Below are 20,790 nucleotides of genomic sequence, written 5' to 3'. Positions count from 1 at the left end.
TCAAAAATAGCCCAAAAAAAATAAAATAATGCAAAATATGGTTTTAAATATTAGAATCCCGGAATATTACCCCAAGATGGCGCCGTTGCGTTGTTTTCTAGTTTAGACTTAGTTATATGTTTCAGTTTGATACACGTGACAAAACACATACTAATTATAAAGGATTTATGTAATATCGCTGTTAAAACGCTTAAATTGTGAGAAATTGTGGTGCAATATGTGCTGACAGATATGAGTGACACGGACAACCATCTTTGTTTTCAGGATGACTCGCCATTCGTGTATAGCCTACTGCACTGTTCAAGTTTAACTATTGCCTATTGCGTCTGAGTCTCAAGTGTTCTTGCTCCACTTTTCTTAACGACCATGTACATTGCTTCGTACGAGTTACTGCAGCCTCAGCACCATCTGCTGGTCAACTTTGTTATTCAAAGGGATTCTTGCAAAGGCAGAGGCTATTTGTTTCCTTACGTTTTGTCCAAATCTCATTTTATTTGGCACGTACTGTGTGTTCACTCATTGCATTGATAGTAAAATATAAGACAATAGGCATTACTGGCGTAGATTAATTAACTAAGGCTACAGGGCAATGTAGGTTCTTTAAACTGTATTTTATAAAAACTCGGTTTGTTTCAGTTTAGAGATCTGTTTTCAGATAGGCTCGGCTACGTTTCCTTTATTGACCTTGGAATACGTTCAGTTGGCTCCTAATTTTAAATAGTAACTGGCGTACTAGGGGGATAAAACTTCGTAACTTTTCGATTGGCATCATTAATCATCATACAGATATATAAAACGGTATCATGAATTGTGTTTTAATTCTACGTTGTAGTAGGGAGGTGATCTTGTGCGTCCGTAAAGTCCAACACGACGGCGGCGGACGGGCCCTCTCTAGCATTCTGACCGTCAAGTCGTTTCAGCCGCACTTCGCACTGGGTCTTGTTGCCACAGCAACCACTGAGGAGAAATCTGTGCAGCTTCTGATGCTGTAGCGCTACCGCATTGAGGGGGTTGTAACAGTTCTGGTCGGGCAGATGGGACCTCAAGATTGACTGTGACTCACCACAGCAAGCGACACAACACGGTGAAAGGGAAATGTTGCTCTGATTAGCTACAGTAATCTTCGGCATTGAAGTCGGGGACTGAACAGACGGTTGTTTACTGTTCACAAGCAAGAACTGAGGGGTGAGTGCTTGATACAACCGCTACTGAATGTTAACTGATCATATAAATCGACAGTCATTAAATATGCTCTAAGACAATACCGTTAAACCAAAGGAGTAACAATCAATGTGCCAGATATAATGTAACCTACGTTGGAGGCATAGCAAACGATGCCGCCAGTGTCAGTGTGACTTTCGTTGAGCCGACATACCCAATTTGTCGTATTAAGTGATTTTTTGTGAACATTTAAATAGGCAGTGCAAATCATCATGTGGTGGTCAGGAGTTCTAGAAGTGAAAAGGACCTTGTTTAGTAATTCCTTCACAGTGTAATGTAACAAATATATGAGTCCAGCCTTAATTAATATTACTATTTGCTATTCTGTTTTATAAGCCTAGTATTTCGACGTTTACTATGGATATCATATTCGGGTCCGTCTTTCTCGGGTGGGTGGGGGGGTAGATGTTATGCGCAATTTTAACGCCAAAGACCTGTTGGACTACGGCAACACGTGTATAGAAATCGAAGGACCTATTATTTTGTTCATGATGATGCTTAATGTGAAATGGACTCCTGTTGAAGATCTTAGACGTAAATTCTGCAATAATCTGTTCTATGTAAAAATCTTCTGCAGATTAAAAATGTGATGTTGTTGCAAGAGTGTAAACGCAGTATCCTGAAAGTGATGTTATGCTCCTAGTGAAATCAAGTCAGGCCTCAGTCAGAATAATTTTGCCTAAACCGTTATGGACACTTATCACATTTCAGTAGGCCAGTTTTCACTTTCGTCAAAAGTAAGCCTATCACAATCTTTAAATCATTTGTTGACTGTCGAGTGATACTGAATCCTGCAATACCTTATAGTGTCTACTGAAAATAACCGAGGAAACTGCAGCGAGACATTTCAGAGAGCGTTATATAATGTCTTATGTGGAGGACGAATTCCAATTAACTTAGAAGTAGCTGTCTCAACAACATCCTATAATCACACTGACACACTCCTAGAGGCACAACTAGCTTACCTTAAATATGATTCATGTAATACTGATGAAAATGTAGGAGAGGCAAGGTTTACGTGACTTGAACGTGGAGAAAGGGATATTAAATTCAAGGGAGAGGTCAAATTTAAACACTCGCCTATTTGCAAGCCTTAATGTCATTGCAAAAAGCAAACATTGCAATTAACAACCAAACTTGCTTCTCAGTCTCCTCTACATTTGTCAGCTTTTATTAGCTATATGAACAGTAGTTTGAGCATCCTTGCAGACCATCTTTCATGTCCTCACTTTTCACAATTTATAGACACACATTGTTCCACAGAACTTTAGACTTGCAGGTTCTTTACTTTTAGAGTCCATGAAAAGGAACGCTTCAAAAACTAGTCCACTAATGACACATCAGCTGGACGGCTTTATGCGGGCGGTAGGGGTAGGCTGTGGGGAGTGCGGTCCTCAAGCACTTCCAGTACTGTGTGAGCTGGCCACCGAGCTGTCCCGTTGAATCACAAACAAAGACAGAAGCCCATCCTCCAATTGCGGATGTGTTCTTTTAAGAGAAAATAGATCAATTTAGAAAGTGGCAAGAGGCCAAAGCTCTTGAGCAGGCCTGCAGACCTGATATGCATAATAACTGGAGCCAATAGCACATTGTGTTTGTTCTGATTCTGAGATATGCTGTTCTATGGAAGATTTTAAGCAGAGGTTAGATGTGATCCAGTGATTGTGATAGATGCTTGTTTTTATTCTACAACATTTTATAAATTCATATTTCCATACTTCTAACAAATATATAATAGCTTTAAAACAATGCTTTGTTTTGTTAAAATAATTTAAAGAATATTCTCAAATGGTCTTATTAAGAATAGCTGTGAATTTACATTTATTTTTATTACAATGTTTCTTTTCTTCTAGATCTTGCAGGATATTTGCACATCAGAAGTACAGTGTAGGTCTCTGGGGCAATATGAATTCAGACCAATGGTGTGAATTAAAAGTCACAGAGTTGCCTTTATCAACTTTGCTTACAGTCATTTTGCAGTCAAAGTTCCCGGTAGATGGATTACCCACTTAATGGCAAAGTACTTTTTCTTTGGCTCTTTAAATGTTGCTTTCATGGGGTTGTCACTATTACATGGAATTGTGAAGATGTTAATTTGTGAAATTAATAATTAGTGTAAGATTAAATGGGTAGACTAACTGGACTTTCATTTTGCTTTTGGGCCTGCTGTTGTTGATACTACAAATAAAACATGTAGGCATGAAGTTTCCATTTGGTCTATGTACTCCTGAAAAAAAGAAAAAAGGTAGGCATTTTTTTCTGGATCATTTTGGATCCCAAAGACCTTATAGCTAATGACCATTCAATTGGAACTTAAAATTAAAGATCTTACATGGAAAGTGATAATAATCTGATAGTAATTTTATGAAGCTTTATGTATAAATCCATTTTAAAAAGGTTAGAAAGTAGATTACAGAAATAAATAAAATGTGATGAAAAAGCGAGCATAGACCATCAGGATATACCGATATACAATATAGTAGTCTCTTCTGTGCTGTGTGCAATTTCAGTTAAAAATACATACTGGCCAGTTTGTTTGGTGCGTTATTGCAGGGTAAGAGCTGTGAAACATTCATGACTCAGTAGAAGAATGCCATGAGGTGATATCAGAGGGAAGATTCAGATTCTTCACACAGCTGCCAATTTTTTGTGCTTTTGTTAATTAAATATTTGGCATAGTTCAGCTTGTACAGCATATCTTAATACATATTGTGGCTTTTTCCATGGTTGGTAAATGTGAAATAACAGGATTAAGGCAGTATAAAATGAATAAGATTTTGGGGCTCACAAATATTTTTTCCTAAAATTATTTTTAAAAAAGATATGTTGGAAAGAAAGAAAGAACCCCCCCCCCCCCCCCCCCCCAAAAAAAAAAAACCAACAAAAAAACAAAAACAAAAACATGTGAAACATTTAACTAATTTAAGCAATTGGTTGGAGCAAATCAAATTCTTTCCACTTTGGGACTACACCTAAAAATGAACATAGTGGAAAAAAACAGTACAAATTTCCCTAAAGCCTGAGCTTTGTTTAAGAGGATAAGAGAAGAGCACTTAATTTGATTCGTTTGAGTCAGCTTCACTATCAATTTTCACTGACTTTGGTTTTATAGAAACAAGACCTCTTGAAACATCTCAACCTTTAACCAATTAGTAAGCAATGTTGTACTGTTCATAACCATTTTATCACATTTGCTTACTTCAAATATAACCACAAATTTAAAAAAAAACAAGAAATTAAATTGTAATTATTAAGGAAATTACCAAGAGTTCAAATTTTAATTATTTATTCTGATGATCAATGAACGGAATATTCACTGGGATTTGCAAGACAACCTATAAAAAGTATCTGCCAAATTCAAGTGATATAACATTTAAGAAGATGTAAGAATATAGCAACTATTTCCTTGAACATTTTTAAAGGATTCAAATTATGTCCATATTAAGTATTCTTGTTATGTTCCAGGCATGTTTCAGTTCATGGGATCGTAGAAATTGGTCTTATTTTTTATATGGTGTGAGCTTTAACAAAATAGCCTTATCAAAATATAAATGTGTTAAATTGGCCTTTATGTGACCCTGCCTTTAGTAATAGTGCATCCAGTAAGACTACTCTGCAAGACAATTTGATTTTAAAAAGTAGATCCAACATGTTTTTATAGGATTTTATTGTGAACATCCAATCACTTGCATCTTTCTGTAATGGAACTGCTAGTTCTGTTTTCCTCTACATATAACGGTGACATTCTTTAATTAAAGGGTATGAAGAATAAAAGGGTATTGCTAGTAAGACTAACGCTCTGAACATTTAAGCCAATATTAAGATCCATGTGAATAAAAGGTTATGTATATCCAAAAATTATGAACTGTTCCTTTTTTGGCATTTCAAATACTTCCTCCCAAAAGGGGGTATACATGTTGGCCCAGAGAGGAGGAATTGGATCATTTGTGTTGACCATAGTACAGGAGGCACAGATGGTGTTTGTGTGTTAATATGTTACATGGTTGGCATCTCTACCTGTATCTCTCTCCCTCCCTCAAAAACACTCAGGATTTTAGCAATGCACGGTACTGTTGTTGTCCGAAGTAGTGCGCCAAATTTTTTTTTGCCCCCTGTAGTCTGATGTTACGAAAGTAAGGACAATCCATACTTGCTAAAGTGACTGTTGATGTCAGTGTCAATTTGACATTTCTGGATCAGTCTGAGCTCATTGGAATGTCTTATTATAGACTTTATGATAGAGTGTGTGATGGCTGGCTTATGTTGCATGACAGGAGAGAGTTCACTGTAAGGTGCTGAAGTCCTCAGATTTCCATTCTTATATATCACTACCATAAAAGATTATCCAAGAGAGTGAAATGGGCAAACGGGTCCTCCAGAGCACCAGAGTACCTGAATGTAGCTTGCCCTTGCTGTGAGTGGAATGCAGTGTCCTTAAGAATGATACGATCTCACAGGTTAACATGCACCACTGAAGATGCAGCTACATTGATTACTCAGCTAAATGTAGACGTGTCCTCAGGCATGTATCGGCTTGCTGCATTTTTAATAGGTGCTGAATCTAAGCTGGCAAAAAGTCCCCTTTTCCCATGCTGCCCGTCTGCATCCCAGACAACAGGGGCAACCCTGTGGGCTTCTGCACAGCAAACCGCCCATTGCTATTTATGCAGGGTTCTGTTTTTTTGTTTGTTTTTTTTCATGGTCCCTTGGAGACAACCTGCCATACAATCTAAAAGTCTAAATTTCTGTGCCTTTCACCTTTCTTCAGGGGACAGGTGTGTGTTTCTGTTTAGTATGTGTCTGTGTGCATGAGAGAGAAAGAACGATGGCAAGAAGTACTCTTTATTACAGTCATCAAGGGTAGTTGGGGGGTGTTATATAAAGCCGACCGTGTTTCCTGCAGCAGGACATTCTATTTATAGATTGAGTTCGAATTCTAACAACCTGCTCTCAGAGATGCGGATGGTATTTGCATGCGTGTGAAAAAGAGGAGCTTAAGCAGAAGAAAACAAGGCTGAGGCAGAAACGAAAGGTGTGGGAGGTGTTACGTCATGTTGGGTGAGATGTGTGTGCTTGCAGCATGGCTCGGGTGATGACCTACCTATAGACCAGTGCGAGACCCTCTCTCGCGGGACCATAAAGCTAATTACCCACTCGGTCACTCCTTAACTTAGCCTGGAGCGTCGCGCCAGGCTTTGCGTCCATCAGCCTTGCTGGTTCCCTTGATTAGCAAACACATCATTTTGGGCCTCTTGTCAAGTGTAAAAAATGATGCATATGTCAAGGCCACTATAATTCTCTTGTCCTCATTTCCTAGATGGTCGAGATACAAACACCTTCAAAGCTGTGACTTGGCAAGCAGTTTTATGTCCCATAGAGGGGACATGATGAATGTGGAGGACATGAATGAATGGGGGGTGGGGGGTTGGAACACTGATTTTTGCTCACAAAGAGCAAATCAAGGCCTTCTCTCCAGCAAACACTATGACCACAAAGATCATAGCTTACTGTGTTGTTCATTTTACTTCCATAATGTGGGGTGGCATTAAATTCCACAAAGATTAATACTCTGTTGTTCTTCTATTCTCTCTCCTCACTCAAGGGACAGAATATTTTCTTATAGTGATGTGATGTCAGTGGCAGCAGAATGACTACTAATGATTTTTTTAAATATATGGTATATTTAATAATAAATATGTTTGAAATAATTATTCCTATTTTGTGTCGTAACTGAAGATTTTACTGTGTTTTTCTTTCAGAAAGCAAGTCAATGATCTCTGTATGCTTGCAGCTCAATACATGATGGACATAAATTATGTGTTATCACTTAAGAACATTCTTTTTAACTGGTGAAGAAAACGGACACATTTCAAGATGGTTTTACCCAGTATTTTAAAGACTTTCTACCAATTCGTACCTTAGCTGTGGATGACTGAGGTGCAGTATTCTTTTCTTGGGTATTCATATCCAAAAGGAATTCATACAGGCTAGAACAGTGACTCTAGAGTTCTCATTACCTCCACTTCACAAACTAGTATTGCTTTTTTCTGCTTGGCTTCATGTGAGTCCAAGAAACTCTAAACACAAACAGCTCTGTGTATCTCTGAACAAATATTATGTATATGTATGGGAAAGCAGATTTTGCATGCATTACTGTAGAAATTTATGATGACTCAATATCATTATGAAAGTTATAATGTCATTATGACTTCCAGGATAATCATGGTTTATTGGGCCATCATTATTTTCTAGACTGAAACTGAGTTCAGATTATTCGTTTTAGGGAATAGTTACATCTGTGGATTGTGTTACAACATCAGAGCAACCTCCCCAAAATGAAACCACAGTGTTCGAACACAGTTTGACCATCACCCTTCTCCACTTCCAAATTCTAAAAAAAGGACTTAGGACTTAAAAGCAAGAACAGTGGACACTTAGTTGGACAGCTGGGTGCAGCTGTGCTGAGACGGCCTGGGTCTGAACATTCTGGCCCCACCTGCTCCTCTCTTTCAGCTCTTAAGATGAGCCACAAGCCTGACTCAGAAACGGAGGCCACACAGCCGCCTGTGGTCTATACGGTGGAGGAGCTGGAGTGCAAGATCTGCTACAACCGCTATGATGCGCGTGCCCGCAAGCCCAAGGTGCTCAGCTGCCGGCACCGCGTCTGTGCCAAATGCCTGAAGAAGATGGTGGAGCTGGACGCCTCGCCCAGTGTCGTCAGCTGCCCGTTCTGCCGGCACGAGACACACGTGCCAGACGAAGAGATCTGGCTCCTCCAGGATGACAGCAACATCCTGGCCATCCTCGCGTACCAGGACCGGGCACGGAAGAGCGGTCCAGCACCCACCGGTGAGGTGCTTCTCACCCCCAGCGGCCTGAGCGGGGGCGGGGTGGCAGAGCAGGCCCACAGTTCCTCTGACTGCCTGGTCATCACCATCATGGAGGTGCCAGGCGAGTCGCAGTCATCGTCCGACTCCATGAGCATGCTGAACATGGTGCGCCTGTACCGGCCAGCCAGCCTAGACTCACTGCCCTGTCACCTACCTGTGCAGAAGTGCCGGGCATGGACGTCGCGCACGGTGCCCCGATTCATCATGGGCTTCCTCTGCCTGGTGTACTTCAGCTCACTGCCTCTGGGAATCTACCTACTGATGATCCAGCAGCTCACCCTGGGCGTGATCTTGGTCAGCCTCGTGCCCTCCACCCTTGTCCTCTGTGTCTTCTATGGCTTCTGCCAATGCCTTTGCCATGAGATCATGGAGGCTATTGCCACATAGCTTTTTCAGTAGCTTCCATGCATTTAGCAAATTTCTAGACATTATGGACTTCACTTAGCAAGATCTATAAAAAAAACAAGCCAAAATCACAGATGCATATCTGTTAACTCTCATCTGGCTGCTCACATACTGTTGCACCGGAATATACCAGCATTTAACAGTGAACTCCTTATAATCCTCTTCAGTTTGTGTGCAGGGCAGTATATACTTTATTTGGGCAGTTAGGACTTGACAGCTGATGCAGGATGTCTGTATTATGTCTGCCTGAAGTGTGCTGGGATTTTTTGCATTCATTAGTTCAGTCCATGGGACTTCAACATGACTGTGATTCTTTTACTCCACTAATAAGAGAATAATATTCTATAACATCTAACATAGGAACTATGGGCTTTGTTCTATAACTCATAAGTAAAAAAGCTGTCCTCCCTACTTTTGTTTGAGTTGCTTTATGAATAGTTAAGTCTGTGAATTGTGTTGGAGATTTGTTGTACAACACAGTCTCCATATACCCAGTGAAGTTGCCTTTGTAAGGCATGTCAATTCCAAATTTTAAATTTAATGTTGTGTATATATACTTGAAAAAAATTATATATATATATATATATATATATATATATATATATATATATATATATAAATGTGTTTGTCATTGCTATGAGAATGAACAAATACCTTCTAACCGCCAAAACTGTTATTATTCAATAAATATTTAAAATACAGTCAAGATGATGTCAGTTAATGAAGCATAAAGGTTGCCAGACTAGAATAGACTTTGAATAGGGAACCACTGACACAAAATATTAAGTGGCATTATATGAGAGTAGAGTTTTATGGCTTGACAACCAGAATCTTCCTTTGAGCGTAATTGCAGAAACTTAATAATTCATATCAGAATCGAAAGAAAGAACAATAATAAAATCCTTCTTAAATGTTTAGAGCATGGTGTATATTAATATGTATGATTAATGAATATGATTAGTAATTCATGATGTCAGAGGACTAGTTGTAGCTGTGATGTTTTTGCTAACAGAATGAGCCTAATATTGGAGGGGTTGCTTGGGATACAAGACCCATGGGAGCGCGTGTCAAGGGTCCTCTCAACACGTAGCTTTCAAATGAGGCTGAGTAACCACTGGGGGTGTGGGGTGTCAACAAAGGATTCCTGCCTGTGCCATCGCAATCCTGCAACACGCTCCCAGATGACAATTAACCTCGCCCAAAGCACTTCACCCTGCATGCACACACAAACATGGGAATGAAAGGAAGTGGTAGATGGGCCTGGTCTAACCTTGTTCAGCACAAAAACACCCTTGTTCTTCTATTACTCATATTAAGAATGTCTATTCTGAAGCGAGGTCTCCCTCCGATGCCTCATGTGCATGCTTGCTAGGTTCTGAGGGCATCAGCTGCAGGGTTTAGCTGTAATTGAAACGTGTCTCCCTGAAGACCAGCTTCTGTGAAACCACCGGAAAAGAAGTACCAAGGTGAGCTGGGTGATAAGAGAGTGTTTGGCAGAAGCGGTCTTAGATGCAGTCAAGACGAGAGACTGTCAACACAACTATAAGAATGAGAAGAGACAATAAGGTTCTGAAGGATTCTTAGGAATACTCAGGTAATCAATGGTTGGATTCCTTTCAAAGTGAAATGGTTATAATTATATAGGAAAAATATTATTTCTGAATAGTAATGAATAGTAATTTAAGGAGTCTCACTGATTTCACACAAAATGTTTGCACTGAGATAGCATGGAGTTCTAACTAATAAAGGGATTAGTGTGCACCGGAAAAAAGGAAAATAGCCTATTATTGTTTATTTTTATTTATTTAAATTTTGTAAAAATTCATTTTAATTTGATTTTAAATATTACTTATATTTTATTAATTTGAAGCTATGATAGAGAATTAGAGCAGATTAATGCTGGACTGAACTGGTATAAGCCTATTCAATATGGTACAAAGAGCAGAACTCCACATAATTGTATAATATGGCTCTTTAGCATCAAAAAGGCAACTTCACCACTAAACGTGCAATATAGAAATTTAATTTTAAGGAGGCTTTAATTACATTAAAATACCTGCTAAAACTTGCACTCTACAGAAAGATTCTTCAACGACCAGGCTTGCTCCTGTGTATGAAAGTTCAGCCTCAAGTGTGCCAAAACTCAAATTGGCTATTGAGGCCATGAACCGGTGGCGGCGGTCAGTGGGGGAGATTCAGGCCAGGCGGAGACAGGTGAGCGAGTGCGAGCAGGCGCAGGCTGCCTTGGGCAAGGTGATCGCCTGCTTCCAACAAATGACCACCTGCATGGGGAGCAACACAGACAGCAGCAGCCTAAGGGAGGAGCTGGAGGAAACCAGGACACTGGCTCATAGGATATGCACAGGTAGGAAAGGAGTGGGGGGGTGGGAAGAAGTGACAAACAGCTCACAGGGCTGCTGCAGAACTGCTTGTCCTTGGAGTGATCTTTTTTTATGATTAGAATCATGGTGTTTAGTGGTATGACATTTCAAATGCTAGCCCTGATTTGTGATATGGCTTTTTGGTACATGGCAGCTCATTGTCATTTTAGACCATTCATAATAATGCCAAAGCTTCATCATGAATGTGCGTCTTCAGAGCAAAGATTTTATTTGTACTTTTTTCATGCACTGCACCTTACATCCACCACTGTTTGTCTCGCCTTATACACTGATGTTCCAGGGCTGCACCGGAGACTGCTCGCCCTGCTGGTAGAGACAGAGCAGGGGCAGGAAGACCGCGAGCAGGTGGAGCGCCTCTGGGTGCTATTCCTCTGCTGCCTGGAGAGCTTTCAGCAAGACCTGAGGAGAGTCAGTACCCTCGAGGAGATCTTTCCCCTCACCCAGCGTAAGGACCGACAGGCCCTGGTTAATACTGGTGCAGTTGGTGGGGGACCGGAGGTGGCGGCTCGGGCCGCCATAGTGAAGATGCCCTGGGTGACAGGGGATGGAGAGCAGAGGCCGGACATGAGGGGCCATGTGCTGGAGATTGACGGTCTGATCCAGGAGATGCTGCAGAGAGTAAACATTCCCCTCTGGTCGGTGGAGCCCATGCAGAAGGCCTGGGCTGAGGCCTGCAAAGATGGACAGGATGAGGAAGACACATTGGAAGCGATGATGGAGGTGGAAGTAGTTTCTCAGGCCAACAGAGCGTTCGGCTGCTGCAGTCATTCCAACTGCAGATTAGGGTGCATTTTCTGTCTGCTCAACTAGAGTGGAAAATTTAGTGAAGTAATATGGAAACTATAGCTCTGAAACAGAGAAATCCAGGTTCAATTCCAGAGTACTCAACAAACATAAAATCAGCTCTCTTACCAAATAGATAATTAAACATTATTCCTTGGAGAGTAGACAAACCCTCATGTTTTCTCATGCACAGTACAATTTTAAAACACTGCCCTCTACTTGTAACTAAAATAACATCTTCTGCTACAGAGAACCCAGTAAAAACTTCTCATCCCTACTAGACAGTTTTTAATATATAATTTTATATACATATACACACAGAGAGAATAAAAGGTATAATGGAAATTAAGGTGTTCTCAAGTTCTATAATTATATTATCAAGTGTTTATAATTATAAATATAATATAATTTCTCAAGTTCTCTTAGTGGTCTCATTTATCTCAAGCTTCATCTTCTGCTTGAAACATGGAAGATATTCTAGACAAAACAGCATCCCTAAAGGCCACAAAATACAGGGCAGTTGATTGGCAAGACTGTCCATGTTGAAAGCCCACAGAATTAAACAAAACATTGCAATGGGGTGAGGGTGATACAGAACTCCTGTAGCCAGTTTAAATGTTTCCTTTTAAGTAAAATGGCTGTTAAGGTACAGAGATAGCTCAACTTACACTATCCCTTTTTTCCAGCTGCATGAACCACCAAAGTTCTTAAAGTTATAATGAACACAAACACCTGTCTAGTTACAAATTACTCAAGGTATTTAGCTACAGAATATATACACTTGATTTAGTAATTTAAAGGACAAAAAAAATAAAGCTGTATTTGTGTTTTGTGAACACTGCGATGTGTACAATGTTTAATGCAACAAACATGCAATTACTGAATGGCATTTTGAGACAAGTTTAATTCAACATACAAATACTGTACATAAACATACTCAGGATTTAAATGTACATAATTATTAGCAAGAAAAAAAACAAAAACAAGGTCACATGAAGATAAAAGTGGAGAGGCAGGTGTGTGTTTTTGGAGGTCAGTTCTTGTATGTTGCATGCAAATGAGCTTTGAAGGCTGAAATAAGAACAAAGAAACATTCCAACTTATGTTTTTGCATGGTGGAAGAAAATAGAGATCAGCTTCAGTACACCAAAACAAGTGGAATATAGCAAAGGCTTATTCATGTGGGTTGGAAAGCACATCCATTTGAATTACTTACCTTCCTGGTTGTCCCACAATTCAGCAGCTGCAGCATTCATAGGGCTGTCGTTGTTGGGCTCTTTAAAAAAAAAAAGAAAGAAAAGAAAGAAAGAAAAAGAAAAAAAACAGTGAACAGAGTTCACGCACCAGCTACTTTATTTAAAGGGAAAAAAAAAAAAGAAAAACACCCAGGCAAAAAAAAATTAATAGACTAATAGGTAGCTAGATCTGACTTACTGCTGTATATGTGAGATTATTGGCTGTTGCTTATTGATTACCATACATAGTTCATTAGCCACCTTTTACCCCATTCAGCACTAGTTAGTTTCTTAATACAGGTGCATTGCTAACACAATAGTGCCATGGCAGTGGGTGTACAACTAGTACAGGATAACTGTCAGGGTCAGTGTGTCATGTCATGTTTTGGGTAGCCCAAAACATCTATCCAGTTGCAGTTCTATGGTCAAAAGCTAATCACTGATAAAGGGCTATAAGATGGAAAGCAAATTACAAGTAGGGGAAAAAAACAAAACAAAAAAAACCACACTGAACAGAGGTGACTGGTAAGAGTAGGATCATAGAAATTCATTAAAAGGTTACAGGGCACGAGTTATCAGTAAGCATTTTAAACATGGGTGGAATATTGTAGATGTCATGTTTGAAGAACATCTCACCCCCAAGTAAACTCTGAATGGACAGCAGAATGGATCGAACATCATAAAGAGCAGACCACTTCTCTTTTAAAATGTCTAAGCATATGAACCCATTCTCATCAACATTTGGGTGGAAACAGGAAGTGATGAATTTCACTCGTGGGGCATTGTAAGGGTATCCACTGGGAAATTCCAGCGAGAGCTTATACCTCAAACCTTCATAGACCTTAAAAGGAGAAAGACAATTACATTTTTAGGAATTCCAGTGTTTAGGAATAAAACACTGAATACAAGATTAAGCTCACTCCAATGTGACTTAAGATATACCATTACTTATTAAAATACAGCAAATAATAAAGAGTAAACTTACTGTTCCCTGAGCCCCGTCAATTGTGCCAATCCATTTAAAGAGATTGTCAGACTCTGGGAATGCAGAAATTCCCTTGTCTCCTGACATCTGCAGGGTAAACATAAGTTAAGATAAAAGACTTCAAAATTCAATTTAAAGATCAGCATAGGTACTTTGAGGACTCACCATAAGTGTCATCAGCTCTTGTTGCAACCTAGAGACAAATGTAAGGCAATAAAAGTAGTCAGAAAATGTGCATATATTCGTTACAAAACTGACAAAAACTGATTTAATTTTTCTTTAAGCAATATTCAAAGTATTCACCGTCACCATATTCTTCAATACAGTTATCCATGTACTCTGTTTGTGAAAGTGATTTCAATAACTAAGCAAACTTTCGAATGTCATTACTACCCACAGAAAGCCGATGCAATCACCTCGAAGATGTCAATGAGAAACTCGTAACTTGCCTTTAGCCAAGTAATAAACTAGTATTCCACCTTTTAAAATACGGGCTTATTGTAAATCAGGTAGGTACTGCATAGCTACCTTTTTGAAACAGACCCCTTTGGCACACTTCCGCCAGTTTCGTTTCCTTTTAAAGCGGCCGTAGACGACGCTGCCGCAGGATCCATGTTTTGGGAGGCCATTGCTTAAAATCTAAACATTATATAATATTAGTGGACAGTACTGTTAGTTGCAACTCATTTAGCTAACTAATCAACAAGCTATTAAGCTACTAACCGATATTATAAGCTAAATGTAGCTAGCTGGATGGTTAGCGACAAAACACAAACATCCAAGTTGACGATAGCTAGAAGACGCAGATCCATCAAGGCTTCAAAACCCATTTACCTATTTTTTCTTAAATTACCATGCTTAGTTCGTCATGATCTGAAGAAGATCCATCTTTAACTTAAGTTAGTGAAATACAAACTAGCCAACCTAGCACACCGAACCTAGGTTAGCCATCAGCTCGCTAGCTGTTAAAAATGTATGAATAAACGAGTTCCCCCTCATTAGTTGGACCCATTCAGCATTTAATTAGGCAAAAATACATTTCAATTTCAAAACACAATTAATTTTCTAGCTATCGTTATGAACAGCAAAACCTAGATATTTAACTCGGCTCACGTTAGCTATCGTCTTGGCAAACCTAGGTTAACTAGCTAGCTACAGTTAACTGTTCAGCTCACCCAGCTATCAGCTGAACAGGATATTAAGCTTCAGTATTGGTGCCCCTACCTGTTATCCATCTACATAACTAACTAGCGAGCATCTTCTCTTTATTGCCGTAAACTACCAGCAAGTTAGCTATCTTTATATTAGTTTCTAGCTAGCCGCCTAGGTTAGATAGCGTTAGCTAACATTAATGTCTGGAAGAACCTAGCCAACAGATAGCTAATTTACTTAAACGTTAAAGCAAAAATAAAACCTCGTTCAACTACAATTATTACGCTTCCTTATTTTACATATAGCCTAGATTACCAGGCATTTGACATAATGTAACGACAGAACAATACATTTGATATGCAACGATTATTACCAACTGTCTAGTCCTTTTGCAACTATCAACGGAGGAGTCCAGAGCGAGATTTTAAAAGTCATATCCCGCCCCCCCGTTTAAACTTACTTTCGCCAAACCGTTTCACCGCCCCGGAGAGTTTTCACCAATCGCAAACAGAGTTAGAAAACAAACCTGGGCCTTAGCAACCATGAAATGATACATGTTCCAGAACTCTTCGATTTGATTGGATAATGCCTTCATGTGGGTGTGCTTAGAACCGTTGAATGCGTCACAGGAGTACATGTAAAGTGTAGGGGTAATAAAAACATGTAGCTAATTATTTGCTATCACTTAATTACTAAATTTATTTATACATTTTTTTTCTGTTATACTGTAAAAGCTTTATTTTCATACATTTAAAATAACTTACAATATTTTTCCTCAATTTAATACAAATGACTAAAGTCATGTAAAATATTTCTAATTTGTCACCTAAAAGTTTAATCTTTATTACAAAAAGATTCCAGTGAGTTACTGTGCATGGCAATGGACAACACTGTTGCAGCCAGAGTAGACAATAACTTTGCTTTTTTGAGTATTACACAGTAAATACAAGGTGAGAACAGGAAATTCTAAACAAAAGAAAGAAGCCCCTAAGTTTTCAAAAAGTATTTTGTTAAGAAAACAAATTAAAAGCAAACAAAACAAGAACATCAAACTTAAATCTGCTTCAGTCTAGTATTATCTCTATAAATTCTGGTTTATGAAGAACAAAAAGGTTTCCAGCTTGATTGTAAGGCCAGAGTCTATTGTGCTTGTGTAAAAAACATCATCATCAAAAGCAAAACAACAACAGCAACAACAACAAAACATAAATCAAAATAATGGAAATTAGACTGTGGTTCTTCTAGACATCAACATGTGTGCATGGTCCAGTCATGTCTGGCTGAATCACATTAGGAATTGTATCCATCAAATGTTTCAGAGTAACAATAACTTAGGATCCTCTCCTAGAATAATAAAATTATGCTTTTAAAAAATAAATCATAGGACTATAGTTACTGAACCTGGATCAACACTTCTCAACTCAAGTTTGATTTTGCCCACTCTACTCATCTTTCCTCCTGTCTTGCTACTCCTTTTCTGATCTCTGGGCCTCCATTGCCTTCTGCATCTTCTCCACCATCCAACCTGGCACCACAAATGGCTTCAGCTCATCCATCCTCAAGTCAGGACAGTCTCTAGGAATTTAGAAATAACAAATATGACATTAATTGTTATTGTCTGTGCATGGGCCCATTCCTCATGGTTCAGCCATGACAAGGGCATGTTGCTAGAAAACAGAAGCTTGGACTTGGTACAGTTCAAGTTCTGGAGAAAGAAATGCTTGGATTCATGTAACTTTATTGGATTAGTTATCATTGAAGTAACTGTAAAGCAAAAAACATGCATTAAATAAGCATTCAGAGTGTCACATGTTCAATCACTTAACTGATAATATTGTTTAATTGTAGAGCATTAGTGTCAGGAATCAGGTAGGCAATTTAACCTGAAATTTAAAGCAGGGGCAAGGGTCAAGTAATTATTTAGCATTTACTTACTTGTATTCTTCACTTATGGCAAGGTCTTGGACATCCTCTTCAATAAGTAGATATGCCTGACAATTGCAGATCATAGAACAACAAATTAAACCACCAAGTTTCTATTCGTGTACCACACACACCAAACATCCTTACCATCTTTCCACCTGTGGCCCTCATGTGCTGCCTCTCCGCAAGCCAGTGCTTGTCCTGAGCATCGGCAGCATACTAACACACACACACACACACACACACACACACACACACACACACACACACACACACACACACACACACACACTTAACAATTCCTGCTTTCTGCTATGAACACCATCTATGAGCAAAGAAATCCACAATACCTTGAAGAGGTCTGCATGTTTAATGTAGATCCTTCCCCTGGTGCCACCCATCCCCAAAGCCCTGACAATAAACTCACAATTAGGGTTTTTCCTTTTGGTATATACAACAAATAGTGAGTTTATTAACCCAAGATATGCAAATAAGCATAATGAAGCATTTGAATCACATTGTTTCTAAAGAGCAGATGCTAGTCTCCATATATCTTAAAATAATGTCAACAGCACCTGTTATAGCATGTGTTCATCCATGAACTGACTCCAAGGATTGTAGACAAGGCTGCTTATTCCTCATTTAATTTTAAACAGTTAGTCCTTATCGTATAAAAACATAGCAAAGCAGTTCAACAAATGAAACCTTACTTGTTGGCTCTGGAGCCTAAAACAAATGTGCTTTTTTCGTTCAACCGGGATGGATCCCACTGCAAGAAAGAGAAACAGATTAGTCCAAGTTTTGCATTCAATCTCTGATTAAGAGATTATTATTATATAATATAATTGGGTGGGGGGAGAAAATGTCTTTACCTTTGGTCCTTCTCGCTTTATGGGTTCAGATGTCTTAGGCTTTACCCTGCATAGAAGAGTTTCAGTGCTTTAAACTCAACTTAATCATGCATAATACGTGAGAAATCAGAAGGGCCATCTACAATACTTACGGAGTGCTGTATTGTATAGGTCTATCATATTGCATGACTGGGCCAGGTGGACGGCCCTTCCTCTGAACGCAGGTGAAAAGCATACATGTCAGTAAAAACAAACATGTTTTAAAATAATAATCATCCTATTACAATTAGCTGCTACTGATTAGTTGAGTACAACGAAGCTATATTTAATGACCTACCTTTTTTGGGATTGGGCTTCCTCTTTGGTTGGAGTCATCTTCCATCTGACGTGAACGCTGCAAAGTGGATGGAAACTTTTACTTACAAGAGCTCATAGGCTCAGCAGGTGGAATCCCACATCCTATTAACTGTCAGTACTGTCTAAGGCTTAATTATACAGAGGGAAAATAACTCATTGTAATTTTTCTGACTGATTTTGCAAATGCAACTTAAATTGTGAATGTGTCCATTAAGTTAAAGTCCAGGTGTTTATCTGTCCACATTTATATGTCCATGTCTTCTTGATAATCTTAATATTGTGTAATTATCATTTACATTTACAGCATTTATCTGACGCTTTTCTCCAAAGCAACTTACAATTATGACTGAGTGCAACTTGAGCAATAAAGGCCTTGTTCAGGGGCCAAACAGGGGCAACTTGGCAGTGGTAAGGCTTGAACCAGCAACCTTCCGATTAAAAATCAAGTACCTTAACCACTGAGATACCACTGCCATTCAACTCCTCCCTTCAGGGAACTGAATGTTGGAACATGCAATATCAATGAAATTGATTAATCACTGATACCTATTAAAACCATTAATATTTGCTCCAGGACAATCACAATTAGTGAAATTGGGGCACTAGCAACAGTTCTGTTACAAAAGCACTCTGCAAGCCTTACCTTTACTAAGTGGTCAAAAACAGGTCTTTGGGTGATTTTCTCAGTATCGGGAAAGAGCTGTTTTGCCTAGACAAAGACAATTTCATCTGCTTAACTAAAAATCGTTCGCCTCCTCTGTCAATCTCAGTTGTCTGAGTCATGTATATTCCTTACATGATCCAAGCAGTTACGACAAGCCTCTTTAATGAGTTGATCTGTGTGAACATCTTCACCCACATTCTCTTTCACATTGCTGGCTGCTTTCTCAAAAAACTGAGCAGAGAAGAAAACCAGCCAGAATAAGTACTTTATCCTCATGGATATAAAAAGAGATGGACAATTTACTTGTTTATTCACCTTCATATATTTTCTGAAGACCGCCATAATGTCCTCATTGAAACTAGGCTGAAGAACTGTCCGTAGGAGGTCCATGGAGATCACAGGATCTGTATAACTAGCAGTACCACGAAGATTACTGATGAATTTAACCAGTTGGCAGAACATATATACAACTAGCACTGGGATACACAGGAACTTAAAGAGCTGAAATCATGTTCTCAGTTACCTGACAGTCATCTGTGAGCGTCTACCCCGGCGGTGAACTTGTCTATGCTTAATCATGATATTCCAGGGGTTCTAGCATACAAAAAATAAGCACCTAATGAACTCAGTATATGTAAATAAACACATTATGGCACACCATTATTCATGTATAAAAAGATAGATCAAAACATTTATAATCAAACTACCAAAACTAGTTTATTGAAAAAACATTTTCCTGCCCAGTTATACTAACAATGTCTACTGACATTAAAATAACGTTTTTTGAACACTAGTAGGCTATATGAACTGATTTTCGTATGGGAAACCAGTCTGTTCACATGCATTTCCACTCTGTTCAGGAAGTAAATGTGGCTAAGTGACAGCTCGCGCTTCTGCTAAACACAAACACCACCCGTGATATCCTTCACAACGCATTCGTGGAAACTTCAGGAACCACGTCAAGTGATAGCTTGAAAATTAAACCATCTTAACAGAACAACGAAAAGTGAGAATAATTTAGAAATACTTGTACAAATGCAACATTTCCACAGACAGTTCTTCTATACACTATTTTAGCTGACTTGAAACTAGCAACTCGGGGAAGATAGGCATCAAGCTAGCTACAGAAATTAGTCATCACTTCACGCAGCCTGCACGTCGCCCACAAGTGTGATTCACCATGGACTGGACCTGCTGATCTGAGACGTCTTGTTGGAGCCAGTCTCTGCGCCCATCAGTTCTATGTGCACCCATTGTAGCAAATCGTAATGCCTTAACTTCAGTAAAACAAGAAGCTAATTATTTAGGCGATCCAAGTATTATCCCGATTTAGATCAGTCAGACGTGCCAACTATCTTAGCTAGCTAGGTTAGCCAGCTTAACAACGAACGAAGGCAATTTGTTTAACTAGACTTTTTAAGCTAATAAGTTATTACATTGTACAATTCTAATAATCCATTTATCATAAACTTAGAAAGCTATTAAAATTTGACAGTCAATAGAGTAAAGATAATCAGCTGGCTACACGAAAATAATTTATCTTCATCGAACGAGTCCAAAATTCTCAAGTCTGGTAAAATGACTTCAATAGACTTCCGTTGGCTCGCCGGGGTTTCAAAATAAAAGCGTGTTGATTGCTGCCCATGCGCAGAACTATCATGGGCGCGCAAAGACGATAAGGTTGTTTGTACCAATTCCTACGCCATTACAGTTGTGGCATTAACAACGGGTTAAGTAATTTAAAAACACCACCACCACCACCACCACACATTGGAGGACCATTACATGCAATTTTTGTAATATTTAACATTACTTGGAAGGATACTATAAGATTTTGAAGGGACCATTTCATAGGAAGTGCTTTTTGGGCTAATCATATAAAACCTGGCATGCCCTTTACTTTCTCTTTGTATTTCAAACAC

At 39.0% G+C, this 20,790-nt stretch overlaps 4 protein-coding genes across 8 annotated transcripts; 2 read left to right on the top strand and 2 right to left on the bottom strand.

Annotated features, from left to right (window-relative positions):
• The first annotated feature begins 890 nt into the window (after positions 1 to 890).
• On the top strand, positions 891 to 9,070 carry LOC113571570 (E3 ubiquitin-protein ligase RNF182). Of its 2 annotated transcripts, XM_027000579.2 has the most exons (3): positions 891 to 1,185; positions 6,981 to 7,158; positions 7,505 to 9,070. In XM_027000579.2, exon 3 carries the CDS (start codon positions 7,743 to 7,745, stop codon positions 8,496 to 8,498), a length of 756 nt encoding a protein of 251 aa, XP_026856380.2. In that variant the 5' UTR covers positions 891 to 1,185; positions 6,981 to 7,158; positions 7,505 to 7,742; the 3' UTR covers positions 8,499 to 9,070. The 2 variants fall into 2 exon arrangements, with proteins under 2 accessions (XP_026856380.2, XP_026856381.1); XM_027000580.2 differs by lacking the exon at positions 6,981 to 7,158 and having other exon boundaries at positions 7,735 to 9,070.
• A 1,488-nt stretch (positions 9,071 to 10,558) lies between these two features.
• zgc:109913 (regulator of G-protein signaling 9-binding protein) lies at positions 10,559 to 11,872 on the top strand. The gene is made up of 2 exons (XM_027000730.2): positions 10,559 to 10,881; positions 11,199 to 11,872. Exons 1-2 carry the CDS (start codon positions 10,680 to 10,682, stop codon positions 11,726 to 11,728), a joined length of 732 nt encoding a protein of 243 aa, XP_026856531.2. The 5' UTR covers positions 10,559 to 10,679; the 3' UTR covers positions 11,729 to 11,872.
• A 718-nt stretch (positions 11,873 to 12,590) lies between these two features.
• Positions 12,591 to 15,620, bottom strand: ube2c (ubiquitin-conjugating enzyme E2C). Of its 3 annotated transcripts, none has more exons than XM_027000670.2 (7): positions 15,534 to 15,620; positions 14,450 to 14,560; positions 14,087 to 14,114; positions 13,922 to 14,008; positions 13,573 to 13,777; positions 12,918 to 12,977; positions 12,591 to 12,772 (listed from the first exon to the last, which is right to left on the bottom strand). In XM_027000670.2, the coding sequence occupies exons 2-7, from the start codon at positions 14,548 to 14,550 to the stop codon at positions 12,735 to 12,737; spliced, it is 519 nt and encodes a 172-aa protein (XP_026856471.1). In that variant the 5' UTR covers positions 14,551 to 14,560; positions 15,534 to 15,620; the 3' UTR covers positions 12,591 to 12,734. The 3 variants fall into 3 exon arrangements, with proteins under 3 accessions (XP_026856471.1, XP_026856472.1, XP_026856470.1); XM_027000671.2 differs by lacking the exon at positions 15,534 to 15,620 and adding an exon at positions 15,097 to 15,120; XM_027000669.2 differs by lacking the exon at positions 15,534 to 15,620 and adding an exon at positions 15,447 to 15,516 and having other exon boundaries at positions 12,593 to 12,772.
• A 257-nt stretch (positions 15,621 to 15,877) lies between these two features.
• Positions 15,878 to 20,459, bottom strand: LOC113571671 (deoxynucleotidyltransferase terminal-interacting protein 1). Of its 2 annotated transcripts, none has more exons than XM_027000748.2 (13): positions 20,048 to 20,459; positions 19,392 to 19,462; positions 19,184 to 19,280; positions 19,001 to 19,099; positions 18,848 to 18,913; positions 18,185 to 18,241; positions 18,000 to 18,061; positions 17,869 to 17,914; positions 17,707 to 17,765; positions 17,347 to 17,407; positions 17,144 to 17,215; positions 17,009 to 17,064; positions 15,878 to 16,648 (listed from the first exon to the last, which is right to left on the bottom strand). In XM_027000748.2, exons 1-13 carry the CDS (start codon positions 20,120 to 20,122, stop codon positions 16,540 to 16,542), a joined length of 930 nt encoding a protein of 309 aa, XP_026856549.1. In that variant the 5' UTR covers positions 20,123 to 20,459; the 3' UTR covers positions 15,878 to 16,539. The 2 variants fall into 2 exon arrangements, with proteins under 2 accessions (XP_026856549.1, XP_026856550.1); XM_027000749.2 differs by having other exon boundaries at positions 20,060 to 20,459.
• Positions 20,460 to 20,790: the final 331 nt, after the last annotated feature.

This window comes from Electrophorus electricus, chromosome 3 (assembly GCF_013358815.1).
Source record: "Electrophorus electricus isolate fEleEle1 chromosome 3, fEleEle1.pri, whole genome shotgun sequence".
NCBI lineage: Eukaryota > Metazoa > Chordata > Actinopteri > Gymnotiformes > Gymnotidae > Electrophorus > Electrophorus electricus.
Note: the sequence above shows the minus strand (reverse complement) of the source record. Positions and strands in the feature narration are given on the sequence as shown.